The sequence below is a fragment of the Gobio gobio genome (genome assembly GCF_949357685.1).
Source record: "Gobio gobio genome assembly, chromosome: 23".
Taxonomy (NCBI): Eukaryota; Metazoa; Chordata; class Actinopteri; order Cypriniformes; family Gobionidae; genus Gobio; species Gobio gobio.
In genome coordinates this window covers 44586278-44606277 of record NC_137119.1, presented here as the reverse complement: position 1 = coordinate 44606277, position 20000 = coordinate 44586278, and the positions used below count along the sequence as shown (strand labels likewise).

Below are 20000 nucleotides of genomic sequence, written 5' to 3'. Positions count from 1 at the left end.
GTTAGACTGCAGTGTCAGGTCAGTACGGTTAGTCTGCAGTTACAGGTCAGTACGGTTAGACTGCAGTGTCAGGTCAGTACGGTTAGACTGCAGTGACAGGTCAGTACGGTTAGTCTGCAGTTACAGGTCAGTACGGTTAGACTGCAGTGTCAGGTCAGTACGGTTAGACTGCAGTGACAGGTCAGTACGGTTAGTCTGCAGTGACAGGTCAGTACGGTTAGACTGCAGTGACAGGTCAGTACGGTTAGTCTGCAGTGTCAGGTCAGTACGGTTAGACTGCAGTGACAGGTCAGTACGGTTAGTCTGCAGTGACAGGTCAGTACGGTTAGACTGCAGTGACAGGTCAGTACGGTTAGACTGCAGTGTCAGGTCAGTACGGTTAGACTGCAGTGACAGGTCAGTACGGTTAGTCTGCAGTGACAGGTCAGTACGGTTAGACTGCAGTGACAGGTCAGTACGGTTAGACTGCAGTGTCAGGTCAGTACGGTTAGACTGCAGTGTCAGGTCAGTACGGTTAGACTGCAGTGTCAGGTCAGTACGGTTAGTCTGCAGTGACAGGTCAGTACGGTTAGACTGCAGTGTCAGGTCAGTACGGTTAGACTGCAGTGTCAGGTCAGTACGGTTAGACTGCAGTGACAGGTCAGTACGGTTAGTCTGCAGTGACAGGTCAGTACGGTTAGACTGCAGTGACAGGTCAGTACGGTTAGACTGCAGTGACAGGTCAGTACGGTTAGACTGCAGTGACAGGTCAGTACGGTTAGACTGCAGTGTCAGGTCAGTACGGTTAGACTGCAGTGACAGGTCAGTACGGTTAGTCTGCAGTGACAGGTCAGTACGGTTAGACTGCAGTGACAGGTCAGTACGGTTAGACTGCAGTGACAGGTCAGTACGGTTAGACTGCAGTGTCAGGTCAGTACGGTTAGTCTGCAGTGACAGGTCAGTACGGTTAGACTGCAGTGTCAGGTCAGTACGGTTAGACTGCAGTGACAGGTCAGTACGGTTAGTCTGCAGTGACAGGTCAGTACGGTTAGACTGCAGTGACAGGTCAGTACGGTTAGACTGCAGTGACAGGTCAGTACGGTTAGACTGCAGTGTCAGGTCAGTACGGTTAGACTGCAGTGACAGGTCAGTACGGTTAGACTGCAGTGTCAGGTCAGTACGGTTAGACTGCAGTGTCAGGTCAGTACGGTTAGACTGCAGTGACAGGTCAGTACGGTTAGTCTGCAGTGACAGGTCAGTACGGTTAGACTGCAGTGACAGGTCAGTACGGTTAGACTGCAGTGACAGGTCAGTACGGTTAGACTGCAGTGTCAGGTCAGTACGGTTAGTCTGCAGTGACAGGTCAGTACGGTTAGTCTGCAGTGACAGGTCAGTACGGTTAGACTGCAGTGACAGGTCAGTACGGTTAGACTGCAGTGACAGGTCAGTACGGTTAGACTGCAGTGACAGGTCAGTACGGTTAGTCTGCAGTGACAGGTCAGTACGGTTAGACTGCAGTGACAGGTCAGTACGGTTAGACTGCAGTGTCAGGTCAGTACGGTTAGTCTGCAGTGACAGGTCAGTACGGTTAGACTGCAGTGTCAGGTCAGTACGGTTAGACTGCAGTGACAGGTCAGTACGGTTAGTCTGCAGTGACAGGTCAGTACGGTTAGACTGCAGTGACAGGTCAGTACGGTTAGACTGCAGTGACAGGTCAGTACGGTTAGACTGCAGTGTCAGGTCAGTACGGTTAGACTGCAGTGTCAGGTCAGTACGGTTAGACTGCAGTGACAGGTCAGTACGGTTAGTCTGCAGTGACAGGTCAGTACGGTTAGACTGCAGTGACAGGTCAGTACGGTTAGACTGCAGTGACAGGTCAGTACGGTTAGACTGCAGTGACAGGTCAGTACGGTTAGTCTGCAGTGACAGGTCAGTACGGTTAGACTGCAGTGACAGGTCAGTACGGTTAGACTGCAGTGTCAGGTCAGTACGGTTAGACTGCAGTGACAGGTCAGTACGGTTAGACTGCAGTGACAGGTCAGTACGGTTAGACTGCAGTGTCAGGTCAGTACGGTTAGACTGCAGTGACAGGTCAGTACGGTTAGACTGCAGTGTCAGGTCAGTACGGTTACAGGTCAGTACGGTTAGACTGCAGTGTCAGGTCAGTACGGTTAGACTGCAGTGTCAGGTCAGTACGGTTAGACTGCAGTGTCAGGTCAGTACGGTTAGACTGCAGTGTCAGGTCAGTACGGTTAGACTGCAGTGACAGGTCAGTACGGTTAGACTGCAGTGACAGGTCAGTACGGTTAGACTGCAGTGACAGGTCAGTACGGTTAGACTGCAGTGTCAGGTCAGTACGGTTAGACTGCAGTGTCAGGTCAGTACGGTTAGACTGCAGTGTCAGGTCAGTACGGTTAGACTGCAGTGTCAGGTCAGTACGGTTAGACTGCAGTGTCAGGTCAGTACGGTTAGACTGCAGTGACAGGTCAGTACGGTTAGACTGCAGTGACCCCGTGTCCCGGTGACCGTTACTGACGCTCTCGACCCGTCTCAGGTGGTGTTTACCGTTAATAACGGCGCGGGCCGCATCACGGCGAGCAGCAGGAGTCGTGTGTCCATGTGTGACGGCCGCTGGCGGACTCTGGTGGCCAGGAAGCAGAAGCACAGCTTGAGTCTGACCGTCGACGGCCTCACAGTGACCGCAGAGAACCCGTACTCATCATCCACCTCAGCTGAGACCAAAAACCCCATCTATGTGGGCGGACATCCAGGTACTGCGTTCACTCTGTGTGTGTGTGTGTGTGTGTGTGTGTGTGTGTGTGTGTGTGTGTGTGTGTGTGTGTGTGTGTGTGTGTGTGTGTGTGTGTGTGTGTGTGTGTGTGTGTGTGTGTGTGTGTGTGTGTGTGTGGCTGTCAATCATCCATCAGTCACATGACTCATGTGTGTGTGTGTGTGTGTGTCACAGCTGACGTGAAGCAGAACTGCCTCAGCACCAGAGAGCCGTTCCGCGGCTGCATGAGGAACCTGCGCGTCTTCAAGGGTCATGTGACGGACGCTCTGGACTTCAGCGCCGCGTTTGCACACCCGCACGTCTTTCCTCACTCCTGCCCCGCCGGCGCGGCCTGACCTCTGACCTCTGGACCAGGAGTGTGTGTGTGACCTTTGACTGATGTTCAGTAACACTTTACGATACGGCTCGTCTCTTAACATGACTCATGACTCCATTTAGGTTTTTAACGCTAGTCCACATTAGTGGATTTTAATGCTAGTTCACGGAGCATTGACTGATGACTTTACACACACACACACACACACACCACACACTCCACACACACACACACCACACACTCCACACACACACACACCACACACTCCACACACACCACACACTCCACACACACCACACACTCCACACACACCACACACTGGGTTTCATCCGTTTTATGAGTCATTTTTTACTTTTAATGTCATAATTGGCTTTTTATCATTTGTATCATAATTGACTGTCATCATTTTTATTTTATTTTAAATCATAATTGACTTGTCATAATTCTATAATTTGTGTCATAATTTTGACTTAGAAAGAATTGACAATTGAAATGATCACTAAAAAATGATGACTTTTTGTCATAGTTTACTTTATATGCATACTTTGTATGTTTTGACAGTCAATTATGACAAAAAAGTCTAAATTATGACATAAAAAGGCAGCAACAAAAAGTCATTATTACACAAGTCAATTATGACAAAAAGTTACATTTGTCTAAATTTTGTCATATTTTTTTCTGTCATAATTGCTTTTATAAGTCATAAAAAATGCTTGTTTTTACAAAAAGGCAATTATGATAAAAAGTGAAAATTGTCATAATGTTGTCTTTTCAGTCATAATTGAGTTTTTTAAATCATGACTTTTATTGTTGTAATTCTATAATTTGTGTCATAATTTTGACTGTTGAAATGATCACCAAAAAATGATGTCATAATTGACTTTTTATCATTTGTATCATAATTGACTGTCATAAAATGACAAAAAGTCAAAATTGTCAAATTATAAAAGTTAAAATTGTCATAATGTTGTCTTTTGTGTCATAATTGACTCTCATCATTTTTAGTTTTTTTAAATCATAATTATGACTCGTCATAAATCTATAATTTGTATCATAATTTTGATTTAGAAAAAATTATGACAATTGAAATGATCACCAAAAAATTATGTTAGTCATAATTGACTTTTAGTCATATTTGACTTAATATGCTTTAATAATTTACTTTATATGTCAATGACTTCAAAGACTGACTTATGTTCAGTCAATTATGACAAACATTTTTGGTGATCATTGCAACTGTCTTAAGTATTGTCTTTTATGTCATAATTGATTTTATATGTCATAAAAATGACTGTTTTGACAAAAAGGCAATTATGATAGTCAATTATGTTAAGTTCAAATTGTCATAATTTTGTCTTTGAGTTTCTTTAAATCATAATTATGACTTTTTATGTCATAATTCTATAATTTGTCATAATTTTGACAACTGAAATGATCACCAAAAAATTGAAAGTCATAATTTGTCATAATTGACTTATGTATTAAAAAAATGACTTATGTTTTGAACTTAAAATTGTCATAATTTACGCCGATTTTTTTAAACATAATTTTGACTTTTTGTCATAAATGAGTTCATAGACTGACTTATGTTTAGACAGTCATGTCATAATGATATCTGATCATAATTATGGGCTTGAGCGTGTGGTTTGATCAGTAAATGAGAATATGATGTGATGAAGTGGTATTGTAAAGGTTTACAGATGTTGTGTAGATTTGACGTTTTGATGTTAAACTGCGGCTCGTTTGTTAGTCGAGTGTTGCTCGTGTCAGTGATGATGAAACTCCCGCCCACCAACATTCCTGCACTATCTGGAACATTCCAGAACACACTCAAACAAAGAGCCACACACACACACACACACACACACTCTCTCTCTGAGGTTTGACGTGTTTAATGGGATTAGTTTCATAATGACCAGCAGTTTCACCCAAACAGCACATCATGAGAGGAACTCTATGATACATGTTCATAATGTTTTGGAAGTATTCCGGTCACTATGATAAACACTGACCGATAACTCACGAGGACAGTAAATTATGGGATGCACAAACTCAGTTGGCAACTATAAAAATCAGGAGCACATTTCAGAACATCATACATAAAAAAATAGCTTATAGCTGAAAAACATATTCAGAGCATTATTGGCGGACACTGAAGTAAATGATCAGGGGTCAAAGGTCAGTCAGTGTTTGATGGCATGGCGTTAATATTCGTCTGGTTTCACTTGAGGTCATATTTACCTGTGCAGCTCATATTTCACAACAAAATCATTTTTTAAAACATAACATGATTGTAATGATTCTCATGAATATGAACGTTTCCTTCATTTTATCAGTTCATAAGCGATGAGAAGTTGAGGTGAATATGAGCGGCGCAGGGGTCAGTTCACACGGCTTCATCTCAAACATGCGCATATAAACAATACAAAATCATCATTATCATACAGCAGATAAATTAGTGCTATAAATATTGTATGTACATGCTCTCTTCACAGCGGCCGGAGGAATGAAGGGATGATCATGCTTCTGTCACAGCTTTGGCTCCCAGCAAACTCAATGACCAGCATTGAAGCGCCACAGGGGTCAGCGTTTGACCTCTGACCTCCGGCCTCTGGGGTTCTGCGGTAAACACACACACACACACGCGTGTGTTGGGCTGGGGTCAGCGGGACTTCAGCACCCATTCACAGTGAGGGTTAGCCCGGTAGACGTCCAGGAGAAGAGCGTCTGGATCCAGACATCGCTCGCCTAGAGGGAGCCAATCCTGCTTCAGATTACATCATTCATAATCAATAAACATGAGGCAGGTGATGATGTAACTCACCGATGTTTCCGCCCACCTCGAACAGAAACTGCCTCTGACGTCGACTGGCGCTTCGCGACCCGCGCCTGCAATCAACATAAACGTCCATCATAAAAGTGCATCTATTCATCATAAAAGTGCATCTGTCCATCATAAAAGTGCATCTGTCCATCATAAAAGTGCATCTGTCCATCATAAAAGTGCATCTATCCATCATAAAAGTGCATCTATTCATCATAAAAGTGCATCTGTCCATCATAAAAGTGCATCTATCCATCATAAAAGTGCATCTGTCCATCATAAAAGTGCATCTGTCCATCATAAAAGTGCATCTATCCATCATAAAAGTGCATCTGTCCATCATAAAAGTGCATCTATCCATCATAAAGTGCATCTGTCCATCATAAAAGTGCATCTGTCCATCATAAAAGTGCATCTGTCCATCATAAAAGTGCATCTGTCCATCATAAAAGTGCATCTGTCCATCATAAAAGTGCATCTGTCCATCATAAAAGTGCATCTATCCATCATAAAAGTGCATCTGTCCATCATAAAAGTGCATCTATCCATCATAAAAGTGCATCTATTCATCATAAAAGTGCATCTGTCCATCATAAAAGTGCATCTATCCATCATAAAAGTGCATCTGTCCATCATAAAAGTGCATCTATCCATCATAAAAGTGCATCTATTCATCATAAAAGTGCATCTATTCATCATAAAAGTGCATCTGTCCATCATAAAAGTGCATCTGTCCATCATAAAAGTGCATCCATCCATCATAAAAGTGCATCTAGTGCATCTATCATCATAAAAGTGCATCTGTCCATCATAAAAGTGCATCTGTCCATCATAAAAGTGCATCTGTCCATCATAAAAGTGCATCTATCCATCATAAAACTGTCCATCATAAAAGTGCATCTGTCCATCATAAAAGTGCATCTATCCATCATAAAACTGTCCATCATAAAAGTGCATCTGTCCATCATAAAAGTGCATCTGTCCATCATAAAAGTGCATCTATCCATCATAAAAGTGCATCTGTCCATCATAAAAGTGCATCTGTCCATCATAAAAGTGCATCTGTCCATCATAAAAGTGCATCTGTCCATCATAAAAGAGCATCTGTCCATCATAAAAGTGCATCTGTCCATCATAAAAGAGCATCTGTCCATCATAAAAGTGCATCTGTCCATCATAAAAGTGCATCTGTCCATCATAAAAGTGCATCTGTCCATCATAAAAGTGCATCTGTCCATCATAAAAGTGCATCTGTCCATCATAAAAGAGCATCTGTCCATCATAAAAGTGCATCTGTCCATCATAAAAGTGCATCTGTCCATCATAAAAGAGCATCTGTCCATCATAAAAGTGCATCTGTCCATCATAAAAGTGCATCTATCCATCATAAAAGTGCATCTGTCCATCATAAAAGTGCATCTATCCATCATAAAAGAGCATCTGTCCATCATAAAAGTGCATCTATCCATCATAAAAGTGCATCTGTCCATCATAAAAGTGCATCTGTCCATCATAAAAGTGCATCTATCCATCATAAAAGTGCATCTGTCCATCATAAAAGTGCATCTATCCATCATAAAAGTGCATCTGTCCATCATAAAAGTGCATCTGTCCATCATAAAAGTGCATCTATCCATCATAAAAGTGCATCTGTCCATCATAAAAGTGCATCTATCCATCATAAAAGAGCATCTGTCCATCATAAAAGTGCATCTATCCATCATAAAAGTGCATCTGTCCATCATAAAAGTGCATCTGTCCATCATAAAAGTGCATCTATCCATCATAAAAGTGCATCTGTCCATCATAAAAGTGCATCTATCCATCATAAAAGTGCATCTGTCCATCATAAAAGTGCATCTGTCCATCATAAAAGTGCATCTGTCCATCATAAAAGTGCATCTATTCATCATAAATGTGCATCTGTCCATCATAAAAGTGCATCTGTCCATCATAAAAGTGCATCTGTCCATCATAAAAGTGCATCTGTCCATCATAAAAGTGCATCTATTCATCATAAATGTGCATCTGTCCATCATAAATGTGCATCTGTCCATCATAAAAGTGCATCTATCCATCATAAAAGTGCATCTATCCATCATAAAAGTGCATCCATCCATCATAAAAGTGCATCTGTCCATCATAAAAGTGCATCTATCCATCATAAAAGTGCATCTATCCATCATAAAAGTGCATCTGTCCATCATAAAAGTGCTTCTGTCCATCATAAAAGTGCATCTATCCATCATAAAAGTGCATCTATCCATCATAAAAGTGCATCTATCCATCATAAAAGTGCATCTGTCCATCATAAAAGTGCTTCTGTCCATCATAAAAGTGCATCTATCCATCATAAAAGTGCATCTATCCATCATAAAAGTGCATCTGTCCATCATAAAAGTGCATCTATCCATCATAAAAGTGCATCTGTCCATCATAAAAGTGCATCTATCCATCATAAAAGTGCACTAACCCGTTCTCGACGTCGAAGCGTGCCATGATGTCTCTGGCCTTCATCTCGTTGTTCAGCTGAATCGCCATGGAAACCTTGGCGTGAAGCGGCGCGTGAACACGGATGACTCCATCACGAAGGTCCGTGACCTGAGGAACATGGACAGACTTTATTATATTATCACTATTGCTATTTTAGGTAGTTCTGGTCCTCTGATTGGACGAGTAACAGAACTGGGAATATTCACCGTTTGTTTATAGTCAGTAGGTGGCGCCAAATGACGTCTTTGTGAGGACATTCATTCAAAAACTAAAGGTGTTGACATTATTTTAATAATCATTTTATTATTATTATTTATAATATTATTTATTATACTTATATATATATATTTATATTTCGTTTAAGGAATTTTTAATTATTATTATTTTTGAACCACTGTCGAGCAACGCGCCGTTGAGAAAATTGCGCCATTTTCATTCAAATCCTCACAGCTCTAACTGACGCCCGTCACGTGAACTCCGCCATACTGTATTAAAAGATGTTCCTCAGCGGTCAGGACTATTATTTTATGAATTTATGACTGGACCAGGAGGAGAATAAAAGCTCTAACAGACGAAGGTAATCGCACACGCTCAGTTTCTCTCATACTCAATATAATACGATTCTACAATACTGTCACTAATCCGCGCCGCCGTTGCTAGTTCTAACGTGACTTTAGATAACGGAGAAAAAGTGAATTAAAGTGAAACAGGAACGGATCTGTTAACTATCAACAGGAAATATGAATCTGTGGCAGCAAAACGTACTAATCCATCCGAACAGATTCATATGGGCTGATGTAAATGAGGTTTGCGGCCGTTATTCACACAGAACGCGTTTAGGATTCCACTATCGTTAACATGAGCTGGACGGACGTCGTGTGGTGGCGTTCGCAATCAAAAATGTATAAGATATCGTTTAATATGTATAATATAATATATAAGTAAACACCTTCCACATTCGAGCGCTTCAGACACGTCAGCGCGTCCGCCATCTTAGAACAGTCAACATTTCAGAGAGTTTTAGTGGCAATATTGTAATTATATTTCAATACATTTTTAGGCCTCCTACACTATTAAAAGGTTGTTCCTTTACCCATTTCACCTTAAAGGTATAATTCAAGTCCCAAAAGTTGAAACCCTTAACCAGAGAACACTGCTTTTTTTAACACGGTGTCTGTTTTTCCACACAAAATTCGTAAATATGGTATTTAAGTCTTTACATGCTGAATCAAGGACATTAAGAGAGAGGGCAGGGTAGACACATCTTAAAATCCCGTCTGCTTTAGTCAAAAGAATCATTCCTAAAATAGAAATGTCTCTTTGAAGCCATGAATTCAGTACTGTTTTAGTTTTCTTCAATTAAGTTGTTGACGTTCCTTGTGATCCTTGCAGATATGAATACCTAAGTATTTGACACATTTCTTAACAAGTATATTAAACATTTTTCCTCTTCAGTCGGATCATAAGATTTAGATTTGTTAAGCGTTAAACCCGAAGCAATAGAAAATTGGTCAATTAGGGTTATAGCATTATCAATCTGATGTGTGTCACTCAAAAAGAGAGCAGTGTCATCCGCTAATCGAGTTATTTCCATAAAATAGACAATCCTTTAATAATAGGAGTATGTCTAATATGTAATGACAATAATTCAACAAAAAACTGTGAAATAGGGCAGCATTTCAGATGCGGTCATCGCAGTAAAGATCATAAAAACGCATTTTGTCTCGCGTTCAGGATGTTCATGACATTCAATTCCTGAGTGTTTTCATCAGATTTTAAGTTAATATTTCCATAATTTAACAACATATTTGTGTTCATGGAAGTGTTATTTTAGCATCTTTTAGATCAAATTTTATTTGTATTAGTGCCGTCAAATCGATCAAATTGCATCGAAATTAAAATTGTGTATATATACACACAGGTATAATATAAACAACACAAACTTTTATATTAATGCAATTAATCAATTTGACAGCACTCATTTTTATATTTTCCATTTAGTTTTTTTAATTGGAGTTAGTCATTTTGTTGAGTGCATTTGTCATTTAATGTCTATTATGTTATTTTTATTCAATGTATTTCAATTTTCGTTTGTTATTAAAAGTCTATTGCACCAAACGAGGGGTGCAATCCCATGAGCACTCACTTCGCTGCGGTCGCGGTCCTTCTCCATGTTCCACCTCCTCAATAATCGGAGTTTGCTTTTCTCTGAAGTCGGCGTTTTCTTGCCCAGGGCGGCCTCGTTCATTTTTCTGACGTGAGCGATCAGGAAACACGGGACCTGCGGATGCCAACAACAGACGTCAATACGTCTATATTTGAAGCAATTTCTGGTAAATATTAACAAAATATGTGCATCGACTTCGACTAAGCTTTACAGTAGCATTATATTCTGGGGAGAGATAAAGAAAAGACAACGTAAATGTTTCTTTGAGTGATCTGGTTATTTTATTTGGGTCATGTTAGCCAATCACGGGCATTTCTGTTGAAAATAATGACCAGTCATATGTTTAATTGACCAGGAATGAGAATCCATATCGATTAAAACAAGTTTTATATGGTCTCAAAACGCTGAATGAATTTCGTTTTACACAAATCTTTCCATTATCTACAAATTCTCTCACCATAACAAACAAAGCACAGATACGATTCAAATAAAGATTTATTGTGAAGTTTAGTCAGAAGTTTTTGTTTTTCATGAGACTGTGATTTTCCGTTCAATTAGCCTAACACTTTAGTACAACAGTAACAAAAATAGATATTTTAATGTTATAATAGTGATTTGATAATCTATAAAAATTAATTAAAACAAAAGAGAAAAAATGGCTGAGCCAATAAGTGTTCCTCTTCCTCCATCTACTGGTTATAGTGGTCATTCCTTTTAGAATTGAAATGTTGTTAACGTCCGAATGTTATTTTATATTACTCGATACACAACAGGTGAATATAAATGAATGATTCTATACAGAATTTAACCCAAGACAGAAGTTTTAAATAGTATTTAAATAAACAGGGCAACCAATTTAATTCAACTCTTTTTATCCAGGCGTTATTAATATTCATAGGCGTTATATGTTATTCCTTGAATGGGCTACTTCATAGAAACGCATTCGACAGAAAGATCTCAGAGAAAAACTGTTGAAATATGACGATAGCATCTGGATATAGTGCTGCTCACGTTAGAGTCTAACCATCTATTATATAACAATAAACATTAATTATAACGCGCTTCATAAAATACCACTTCTATTAACCCTCTGCTGCTCTTCCTTAGGGGTCGCATTGATCATCTTCCTAAAAATTAAACTTCCTCCACCCCAGTAAAACCAATGCAATTTATTTTTCTTCAATAATATTTTTTCTTTTTAATTTTGTATTTTGAGATGATTTGATGGTATTTTTTTCATATTTATGCAATAATTTTGCCATTGAAAATTATACACATTTTTTTAAATTAAATTTTTATTTGTTTTATTTTTTATTATTGCAGTATTTCAGGTTAAAATAGAGACTAGGCCTTCAAAATAAATGTTTTTTGAAGGCAGATTAGCCCCTCTTGTGGAATTATTTCAGAAATCCTGCAACCATGTGTGTAACCACTAGAGGACTCAATGGAGAGGCTTGAGAATTCACTAGTTCTGTTTTGAACACATTTAATGATTTTTTTGTTGTTGATGGATTTGAATATATATTTAAAAAAATCTCAAAGACTATTTATTATAAAGTTTTAGATTTTGTTTTTTTGTTAGAAATATAGATTTTTTTCTGTGAATTTGTGTTTTTGCAGATTTCCCATTAATTTCTTATGGTGTCATTTTTGACCGAAGAGCACAAGTGGGAGTATTTTTTTTTTACGACCAATCAGCATGCTCGAATCATGAACCCAATTTTTGTGTGTGTTTACAGTCCTAATGCTAGAAAAGTCACCAAGTTCCATATCATTCTGATGAAGCTGTGATTTTTAACTTTTCAAACCAGAAAATGTTCCGGTCAGAAATGACGAAGAGCACCAGAGGGTTAATATTCCTGAGGTCAACTAATGCCATCAAATCTCAAAATATACACGCTTTACTTCCGCATTCCTCAGTTCCTGTGGGAGTCTATAGGAATGTCGTAACGGTTTTTCAACGGCTCTGACGTCAAAGACAACCTGTGAACGTCAGCCAATCAGCATCGCCTCATTAATATTCATGCGCTGGTTTGAGATGCTCACCGTCCACAGCAGGTCCTGATGGGTAATGAGGAGACGCACGAGCTGGGCGGCAGTAACGGCGCCCTGCATCTCCTCATGCTTGGCGTTCTTCCCGCGGAAAGTGAAGAGGTTGGGCGCTACGATCATGGAGACGTTCCACAGGCTCATGCGGTTCTTCTCCTCGTACGCCACCACCTTTCGCAGGAACTCCAGGAGAGCCTGTGAACAAACATCAGAGGAGAAATTCTAACTAACTCCAAAGAGGAAGTTTCTCTGGAAACCTTCATTCCCTGCGAGTCGAACCCGTGACCTTGGCGTTTGAGCTCCAGGGTAAATACGTCTCGATTGCATCTGTGCTGATATCAGCGCCGAATCTCAACACGAGAATATGGGCATACATGACGTCAAACAGTCTCTCACGTCTCTATTTAGGCAGCCTGTGTGTGTGTGTGTGTGTGTGTGTGTGTGTGTGTGTGTGTGTGTGTGTGTGTGTGTGTGTGTGTGTGTGTGTGTGTGTGTGTGTGTGTGTGTGTGTGTGTGTGTGTGTGTGTGTGTGTGTGTGTGTGTGTGTGTGTGTGTGTGTGTGTGTGTGTGTGTGTGTGTGTGTGTGTGTGTGTCGTCACAGATTCATGCCACTCATCCAACCGGTTCATCAACTTCACCTGAGAACATCATTTAAATACTTCACATACACACACACACACACACACACTCTCTAAATAGAGACATTGACTCGTACTGTTTTATACACCGATCAGGCATAACATTATGACTAATATTGTGTTGGTACCGTCGAGGCATGACTCCTCTAGACCCCTGAAGGTGTGCTGTGGTATCTGGCACCTAAATGTTAGCAGCAGATCCTTTAAGTCCTGTAAGTTGTGGGGCCTCCATGGATCGGACTTGTTTGTTCAGCTCATCCCACAGATGCTCGATTGGATTGAGATCTGGGGAATCTGGAGGCCGAGTCAACGCCTCAAACTCGCCCCATACTCCACAAACTGAGATGCTCTGTGTATTCTGACCCCTTTCTATCAGAACCAGCATTAACTTCTTGAGCAGTTTGAGCTCCAGTAGCTCGTCTGTTTGATCACACGGGCATCAATGACCCTGTGGCCGGTTCTCCACTGGTCCTTCATGACCCTGTGGCCGGTTCTCCACTGGTCCTCCATGACCCTGTGGCCGGTTCTCCACTGGTCCTTCATGACCCTGTGGCCGGTTCTCCACTGGTCCTTCATGACCCTGTGGCCGGTTCTCCACTGGTCCTTCATGACCCTGTGGCCGGTTCTCCACTGGTCCTCCATGACCCTGTGGCCGGTTCTCCACTGGTCCTTCATGACCCTGTGGCCGGTTCTCCACTGGTCCTCCATGACCCTGTGGCCGGTTCTCCACTGGTCCTCCATGACCCTGTGGCCGGTTCTCCACTGGTCCTCCATGACCCTGTGGCCGGTTCTCCACTGGTCCTCCATGACCTTGTGGCCGGTTCTCCACTGGTCCTCCATGACCCTGTGGCCGGTTCTCCACTGGTCTTTCCTTTGAGCACTTTTGATAGACACTGACCACTGCAGACCGGGAACACCCACAAGAGCTGCAGTTTTGGAGATGCTCTGACCCAGTCGCAATCTGGCCCTCGTTAATAATCATATTTCTCATTTTAACAGCGTTTTTTTTTTTATTGGCTATTGCGAGTAAAAACTAGAACAACACCTGCTTTAAATGACAGTTATTGAGTTGATGATCTTCAGAAACCGTGTGAGGAGATGAACAGACCTTCAGCGTGTCTCTGTTGGCCTCAGGAAGCAGCATGATGAGCAGATGGAGCGCCTGAATCTGATGTTTGGGTGCTGAGATACCTGACGGACAGATGGACAGAGAGGTGAGTGACCGCTGAACAGTGCCTGATGGATGCGGTGTGGATGGTCAGACTCACTCTGAGCGGCTGTGAACGCCGGCAGGTGCTGTTGGGTCAGCAGGGGATAGGGCAGCTCGCGGATGAACATCTTCAGCAGACCCGCCGCATCGTTCTGACGCACCTCCTCCCAGTCGAAGCGATCCTCGTAGAACTTCAGCTCCAGCTCCTGACGGAGGTGCTGTGGAGGACAAGCACATGAAGCATCACAATAAACAGCCAGGAATTTCACTAAACAACACTGGGAGAAATCCAGGTCAGATGAGCCACATGAGTCAAGGCAAATACTGGAGCAGGCCGTGTTCATCTGGAGAGATGATTTACCTTCACTCTGGATGCTGATCCCGGGACCCTGAGGATTCCCTCCGTCTGTAACCCCGTCTGCTCCAGTTTAGACAACAACTGAAAACACAAACGCAATCATGATCACATGACACACATGCTGGGTAACATGTCTTTCTGATAATATACTACAGTAAAATTATGTTTTCCGGAAATATTACTACAGTAACATGTTTTCCGGACCTTTACTACAGTAACATCATGTTTTCAGGAAATATTACTACAGTAACATGTTTTCTGGACTTTTACTACAGTAATGCCATGTTTTCCGGACATTTACTACAGTAACATCATGTTTTCAGGAAATATTACTACAGTAACATGTTTTCTGGACTTTTACTACAGTAATGCCATGTTTTCCGGACATTTACTACAGTAACACCATGTTTTCCGGACATTTACTACAGTAACATCATGTTTTCCGGACATTTACTGCAGTAACATCGTGTTTTCTGGACATTTACTGCAGTAACACCATGTTTTTTGGACATTTACTACAGTAATGCCATGTTTTCCGGACATTTACTACAGTAACATCATGTTTTCCGGACATTTACTGCAGTAACACCATGTTTTCTGGACTTTTACTACAGTAACACCATGTTTTCTGGACTTTTACTACAGTAACATCATGTTTTCCGGACATTTACTGCAGTAACATCGTGTTTTCCGGACATTTACTGCAGTAACACCATGTTTTCTGGACTTTTACTACAGTAACACCATGTTTTCTGGACTTTTACTACAGTAACATCATGTTTTCCGGACATTTACTACAGTAACACCATGTTTTCCGGACATTTACTACAGTAACATCATGTTTTCCGGACATTTACTGCAGTAACATCGTGTTTTCTGGACATTTACTACAGTAATGCCATGTTTTCCGGACATTTACTGCAGTAACATCGTGTTTTCTGGACATTTACTGCAGTAACACCATGTTTTTTGGACATTTACTACAGTAATGCCATGTTTTCCGGACATTTACTACAGTAACATCATGTTTTCCGGACATTTACTGCAGTAACACCATGTTTTCTGGACTTTTACTACAGTAACACCATGTTTTCTGGACTTTTACTACAGTAACATCATGTTTTCCGGACATTTACTGCAGTAACATCGTGTTTTCCGGACATTTACTGCAGTAACACCATGTTTTCTGGACTTTTACTACAGTAACACCATGTTTTCTGGACTTTTACTACAGTAACATCATGTTTTCCGGACATTTACTACAGTAACATCATGTTTTCCGGACATTTACTGCAGTAACACCATGTTTTCTGGACTTTTACTACAGTAACACCATGTTTTCTGGACTTTTACTACAGTAACATCATGTTTTCCGGACATTTACTGCAGTAACACCATGTTTTCCGGACTTTTACTGCAGTAACACCATGTTTTCCGGACATTTACTGCAGTAACACCATGTTTTCCGGACATTTACCACAGTAACACCATGTTTTCCGGACTTTTACTGCAGTAACACCATGTTTTCTAAAATAACCTAACTTTACAAAACTGTTTAATAGGCATTTACTATGGTAACGGCACAGTGTTCTCCATTTGGAGTAGCATGTAAACCGTGTGTGTGCTGTTGTTTTCTGAGAGGATTGAGATTCCAGCTCATTCCGACACACACACACAGAGAGTCTATCGGTCACTGATAAGCGCGTCAGGACTCCTCTGCTGTCTGCGCTGGATCTCCACCGCCGGGGGTCTCCATATCTTCCCCTCAGGTCTCCAGTTACCAACACAAACACTGACAGTGCTGCAATGCGGGAAGAATCTCCGAGCGAGCAGATTCACTGCCTCTATTTTAATCCAGTTTCCTCAGTAAATCTCTCAAGCGCCTGAAGGGGCTTCCAGTGAAACAATAAACGGCCTCCCTCGTTCCACTTAAAAACAGAAACATCGAGGTCAAGACAGCCGTGTAAAACAAACCCGAGCACTTCTGGCCACCGCCTTTGTTTTGTGGAAAAGCGAGACGAGCGTGGGCCGCCAGGTCAGGATAATGTGAGATAGCGAGCCACAGATCCGTCCAAGGATGCGGGAGGGACGAGTAATAGTGCTGACTAGGAACTTTCCAGAAATGCCCTCACTATCTCCATCACAACATTCAAGTGTTTCAGCCTCGTTTCCAACAACCGAAGAGGGAAAGAAGAGCCACCTACCTTCCTGAAAACCAGAGGAACTCTAGAGCCGGGGTATTTCTTCTGGTCGTTTTCCAGTAGCGTAGCGAGAGGAACGCCGAATATCCCGGTGTCTGTGGGACGCAAACGACAGCGTTAACAGACGGTTTTACACGGATTCTGAGTCTGGCTATGACTGAGACGCACCTCGAGCTTTACTGCGCACCACGCGGTTCCTCTTCATCTCAATGCCCAGGATGTCGTAGAAGGTGGTCAGCTCGATCAGAGAGATGTAGCCGATCTTCCTGATGTCCTCAGACGACAGATCGTTCACTCGCGTCACACCCTGTCTGGGCTTCACTGTCTGAAAACACTGAAGAGCAGACCACAAACCTCATTAGACCGCAGCATCTGATCTGCCCTCACTGTCCAGGGGAGATGCTTTCAGTAAATGGGGCATTTTAGTTTCAAGCTACAGAACGGTAAACACTGCCGGTAAAAGACACATCAGAGAGACCCCATGAGATGATCGGACAAGAGCGTCAGGGTTTAGGCTGTTTTATTTCAGCCTGATATTAAATTGACAGTAAAGACATTTATAATGTTAGAAAAGATTCTATTTCAAATAAATGCTGTTCTTTTACTACAGTAACACCATGTTTTCCGAACTTTTACTACAGTAAAACCATCTTTTCCAAAATTTTACTACAGGAACACCATGTTTTCCGAACTTTTACTACAGTAAAACCATGTTTTCCTGACATTTACTACAGTATCACCATGTTTTCCGAACTTTTACTACAGTAACACCAGGTTTTCCTGACATTTACTACAGTATCACCATGTTTTCCGAACTTTTACTACATTAAAACCATGTTTTCCGAACTTTTTCTACAGTAACACCATATTTTCCAATCTTTTACTACATTAAAACCATGTTTTCCGAACTTTTACTACAATAACACCATGTTTTCCAATCTTTTACTACATTAAAACCATGTTTTCCGAACTTTTACTACAGTAACACCATGTTTTCCAAACTTTTACTACATCAAAACCATGTTTTCCGAACTTTTACTACAGTAACACCATGTTTTCCGAACTTTTACTACATCAAAACCATGTTTTCCGAACTTTTACTACAGTAAAACCATGTTTTCCGAACTTTTACTACAGGAACACCATGTTTTCCTGACATTTACTACATTAAAATCATGTTTTCCTGACATTTACTACAGTATCACCATGTTTTCCGAACTTTTACTACATTAAAACCATGTTTTCCGAACTTTTTCTACACTAACACCATATTTTCCAAACTTTTACTACATTAAAACAATGTTTTCCGAACTTTTACTACAATAACACCATGTTTTCCAATCTTTTACTACATTAAAACCATGTTTTCCGAACTTTTACTACAATAACACCATGTTTTCCAATCTTTTACTACATTAAAACCATGTTTTCCGAACTTTTACTACAGTAACACCATGTTTTCCAAACTTTTACTACATCAAAACCATGTTTTCCGAACTTTTACTACAGTAAAACCATGTTTTCCAAACTTTTACTACATCAAAAACATGTTTTCCGAACTTTTACTACATCAAAACCATGTTTTCCGAACTTTTACTACATTAAAACCATGTTTTTTTTAACTACATCAAAACCATGTTTTTCAAACTTTTACTACATTAAAACCATGTTTTCCAAACTTTTACTACATTAAAACCATGTTTTCCAAACTTTTACTACAGTAACACCATGTTTTCCAAACTTTTACTACATTAAAACCATGTTTTCCAAACTTTTACTACATTAAAACCATGTTTTCCAAACTTTTACTACATTAAAATCATGTTTTCCAAACTTTTACTACATTAAAACCATGTTTTCCAAACTTTTACTACAGTAACACCATGTTTTCCAAACTTTTACTACATTAAAACCATGTTTTCCAAACTTTTACAACATTAACCATGTTTTCTGAACTTTTACTACAGTAACACCATGTTTTCTGAACTTTTACTACATTAAAATCATGTTTTCCGAACTTTTACTACAGTAACACCATGTTTTCCAAACTTTTACTACATTAAAACCATGTTTTCCAAACTTTTACTACAGTAACACCATGTTTTCCAAACCTTTACTGCTTTAAAACCATGTTTTCCAAACTTTTACTAAATTAAAACCATGTTTTCCGAACTTTTACTACAGGAACACCATGTTTTCCTAACTTTTACTGTATTAAAACACATTAATGGCCTATCGCACTAAATATAAGGTTAACTATTAGCAGATAATATCGTTATGTGCCTTGTGGTCTGTCGCTTTAAATACTCGTTAAACCAGGATTGATTCTGATTGGCTCAAATGAAATGTGTGGACTCAATCAGATCAGGTCTCTCACAGTGTGTATAAGCACAGATGAAACGCACCGGTAAATCCCGGTCGTCTTTCCGGATCCTCCTGCAGTCTTGGCACTCGCGGCCCTTCCGATGCGCTCGCGCTCCTTCTGAATACGGCACGTCGAGTGATAATGGGATGGGCTCTGAGGCGCTGCCCGATCCAATACTGTCCACCGGAGTGAAGACCGCACACGCCGGAGGGACTGGACACACAACATCACATGACCCATCAGGTACTGCACATTTACTGTGATCTTTGGGATAACATGCATGTCATCGTTGTCTGACCTTTAGGAGGATTCCACTGGGGCAGTTTGGGAGCGATCTGTCCGTTTGGAGAAAGGGGAGGAGTCAGTTCCGACTGTAAGAGAACACAAGCATCATCACACACGGATCCCGAAGAGGTAAACATGTTACAGATCAAATCACCCATAATCCATCATTGCGACAGGCCTTTCTGCAGTAGTTTCACACCCCACATGTCATGTACACATGTCAGCAGGCGTTAGTGTGTGTGTGTGTGTGTATAGAGGATGTCCTGCTGAACACTGGACTTTTGTTGCTCTATTTCTGTCCAATGAATCCGTCCATCTCTGAGA

General features: G+C 40.9%; 2 protein-coding genes across 5 annotated transcripts in view; one reads left to right on the top strand and one right to left on the bottom strand.

Annotated features, from left to right (window-relative positions):
• Positions 1-3338, top strand: part of lama1 (laminin, alpha 1) — a gene marked incomplete at its 5' end in the record, with an annotated part of 64061 nt that extends 60723 nt beyond the window's left edge. Inside the window, 2 exon segments of the mRNA XM_079806857.1 lie at positions 2534-2750; positions 2945-3338. Of these exon segments, the coding sequence (XP_079662983.1) occupies positions 2534-2750; positions 2945-3105 (378 nt within the window). The 3' untranslated portion in view covers positions 3106-3338.
• Positions 3339-4957: 1619 nt separating this feature from the next.
• arhgap28 (Rho GTPase activating protein 28) overlaps positions 4958-20000 on the bottom strand; it is a 49303-nt gene continuing 34260 nt past the window's right edge. For all 4 annotated transcript variants that reach the window (XM_079806094.1, XM_079806095.1, XM_079806096.1 and 1 more), the window contains exons 4-15: positions 19690-19762; positions 19432-19604; positions 17195-17360; positions 17030-17121; positions 14829-14906; positions 14526-14685; positions 14366-14448; positions 12617-12814; positions 10550-10684; positions 8384-8511; positions 5911-5975; positions 4958-5834 (exon numbers count right to left, since the gene is read on the bottom strand). In XM_079806094.1, coding sequence (XP_079662220.1) covers positions 5749-5834; positions 5911-5975; positions 8384-8511; positions 10550-10684; positions 12617-12814; positions 14366-14448; positions 14526-14685; positions 14829-14906; positions 17030-17121; positions 17195-17360; positions 19432-19604; positions 19690-19762 — 1437 coding nt within the window. In that variant the 3' untranslated portion in view covers positions 4958-5748. The remainder of the gene's footprint in view (positions 5835-5910; positions 5976-8383; positions 8512-10549; positions 10685-12616; positions 12815-14365; positions 14449-14525; positions 14686-14828; positions 14907-17029; positions 17122-17194; positions 17361-19431; positions 19605-19689; positions 19763-20000) is intronic.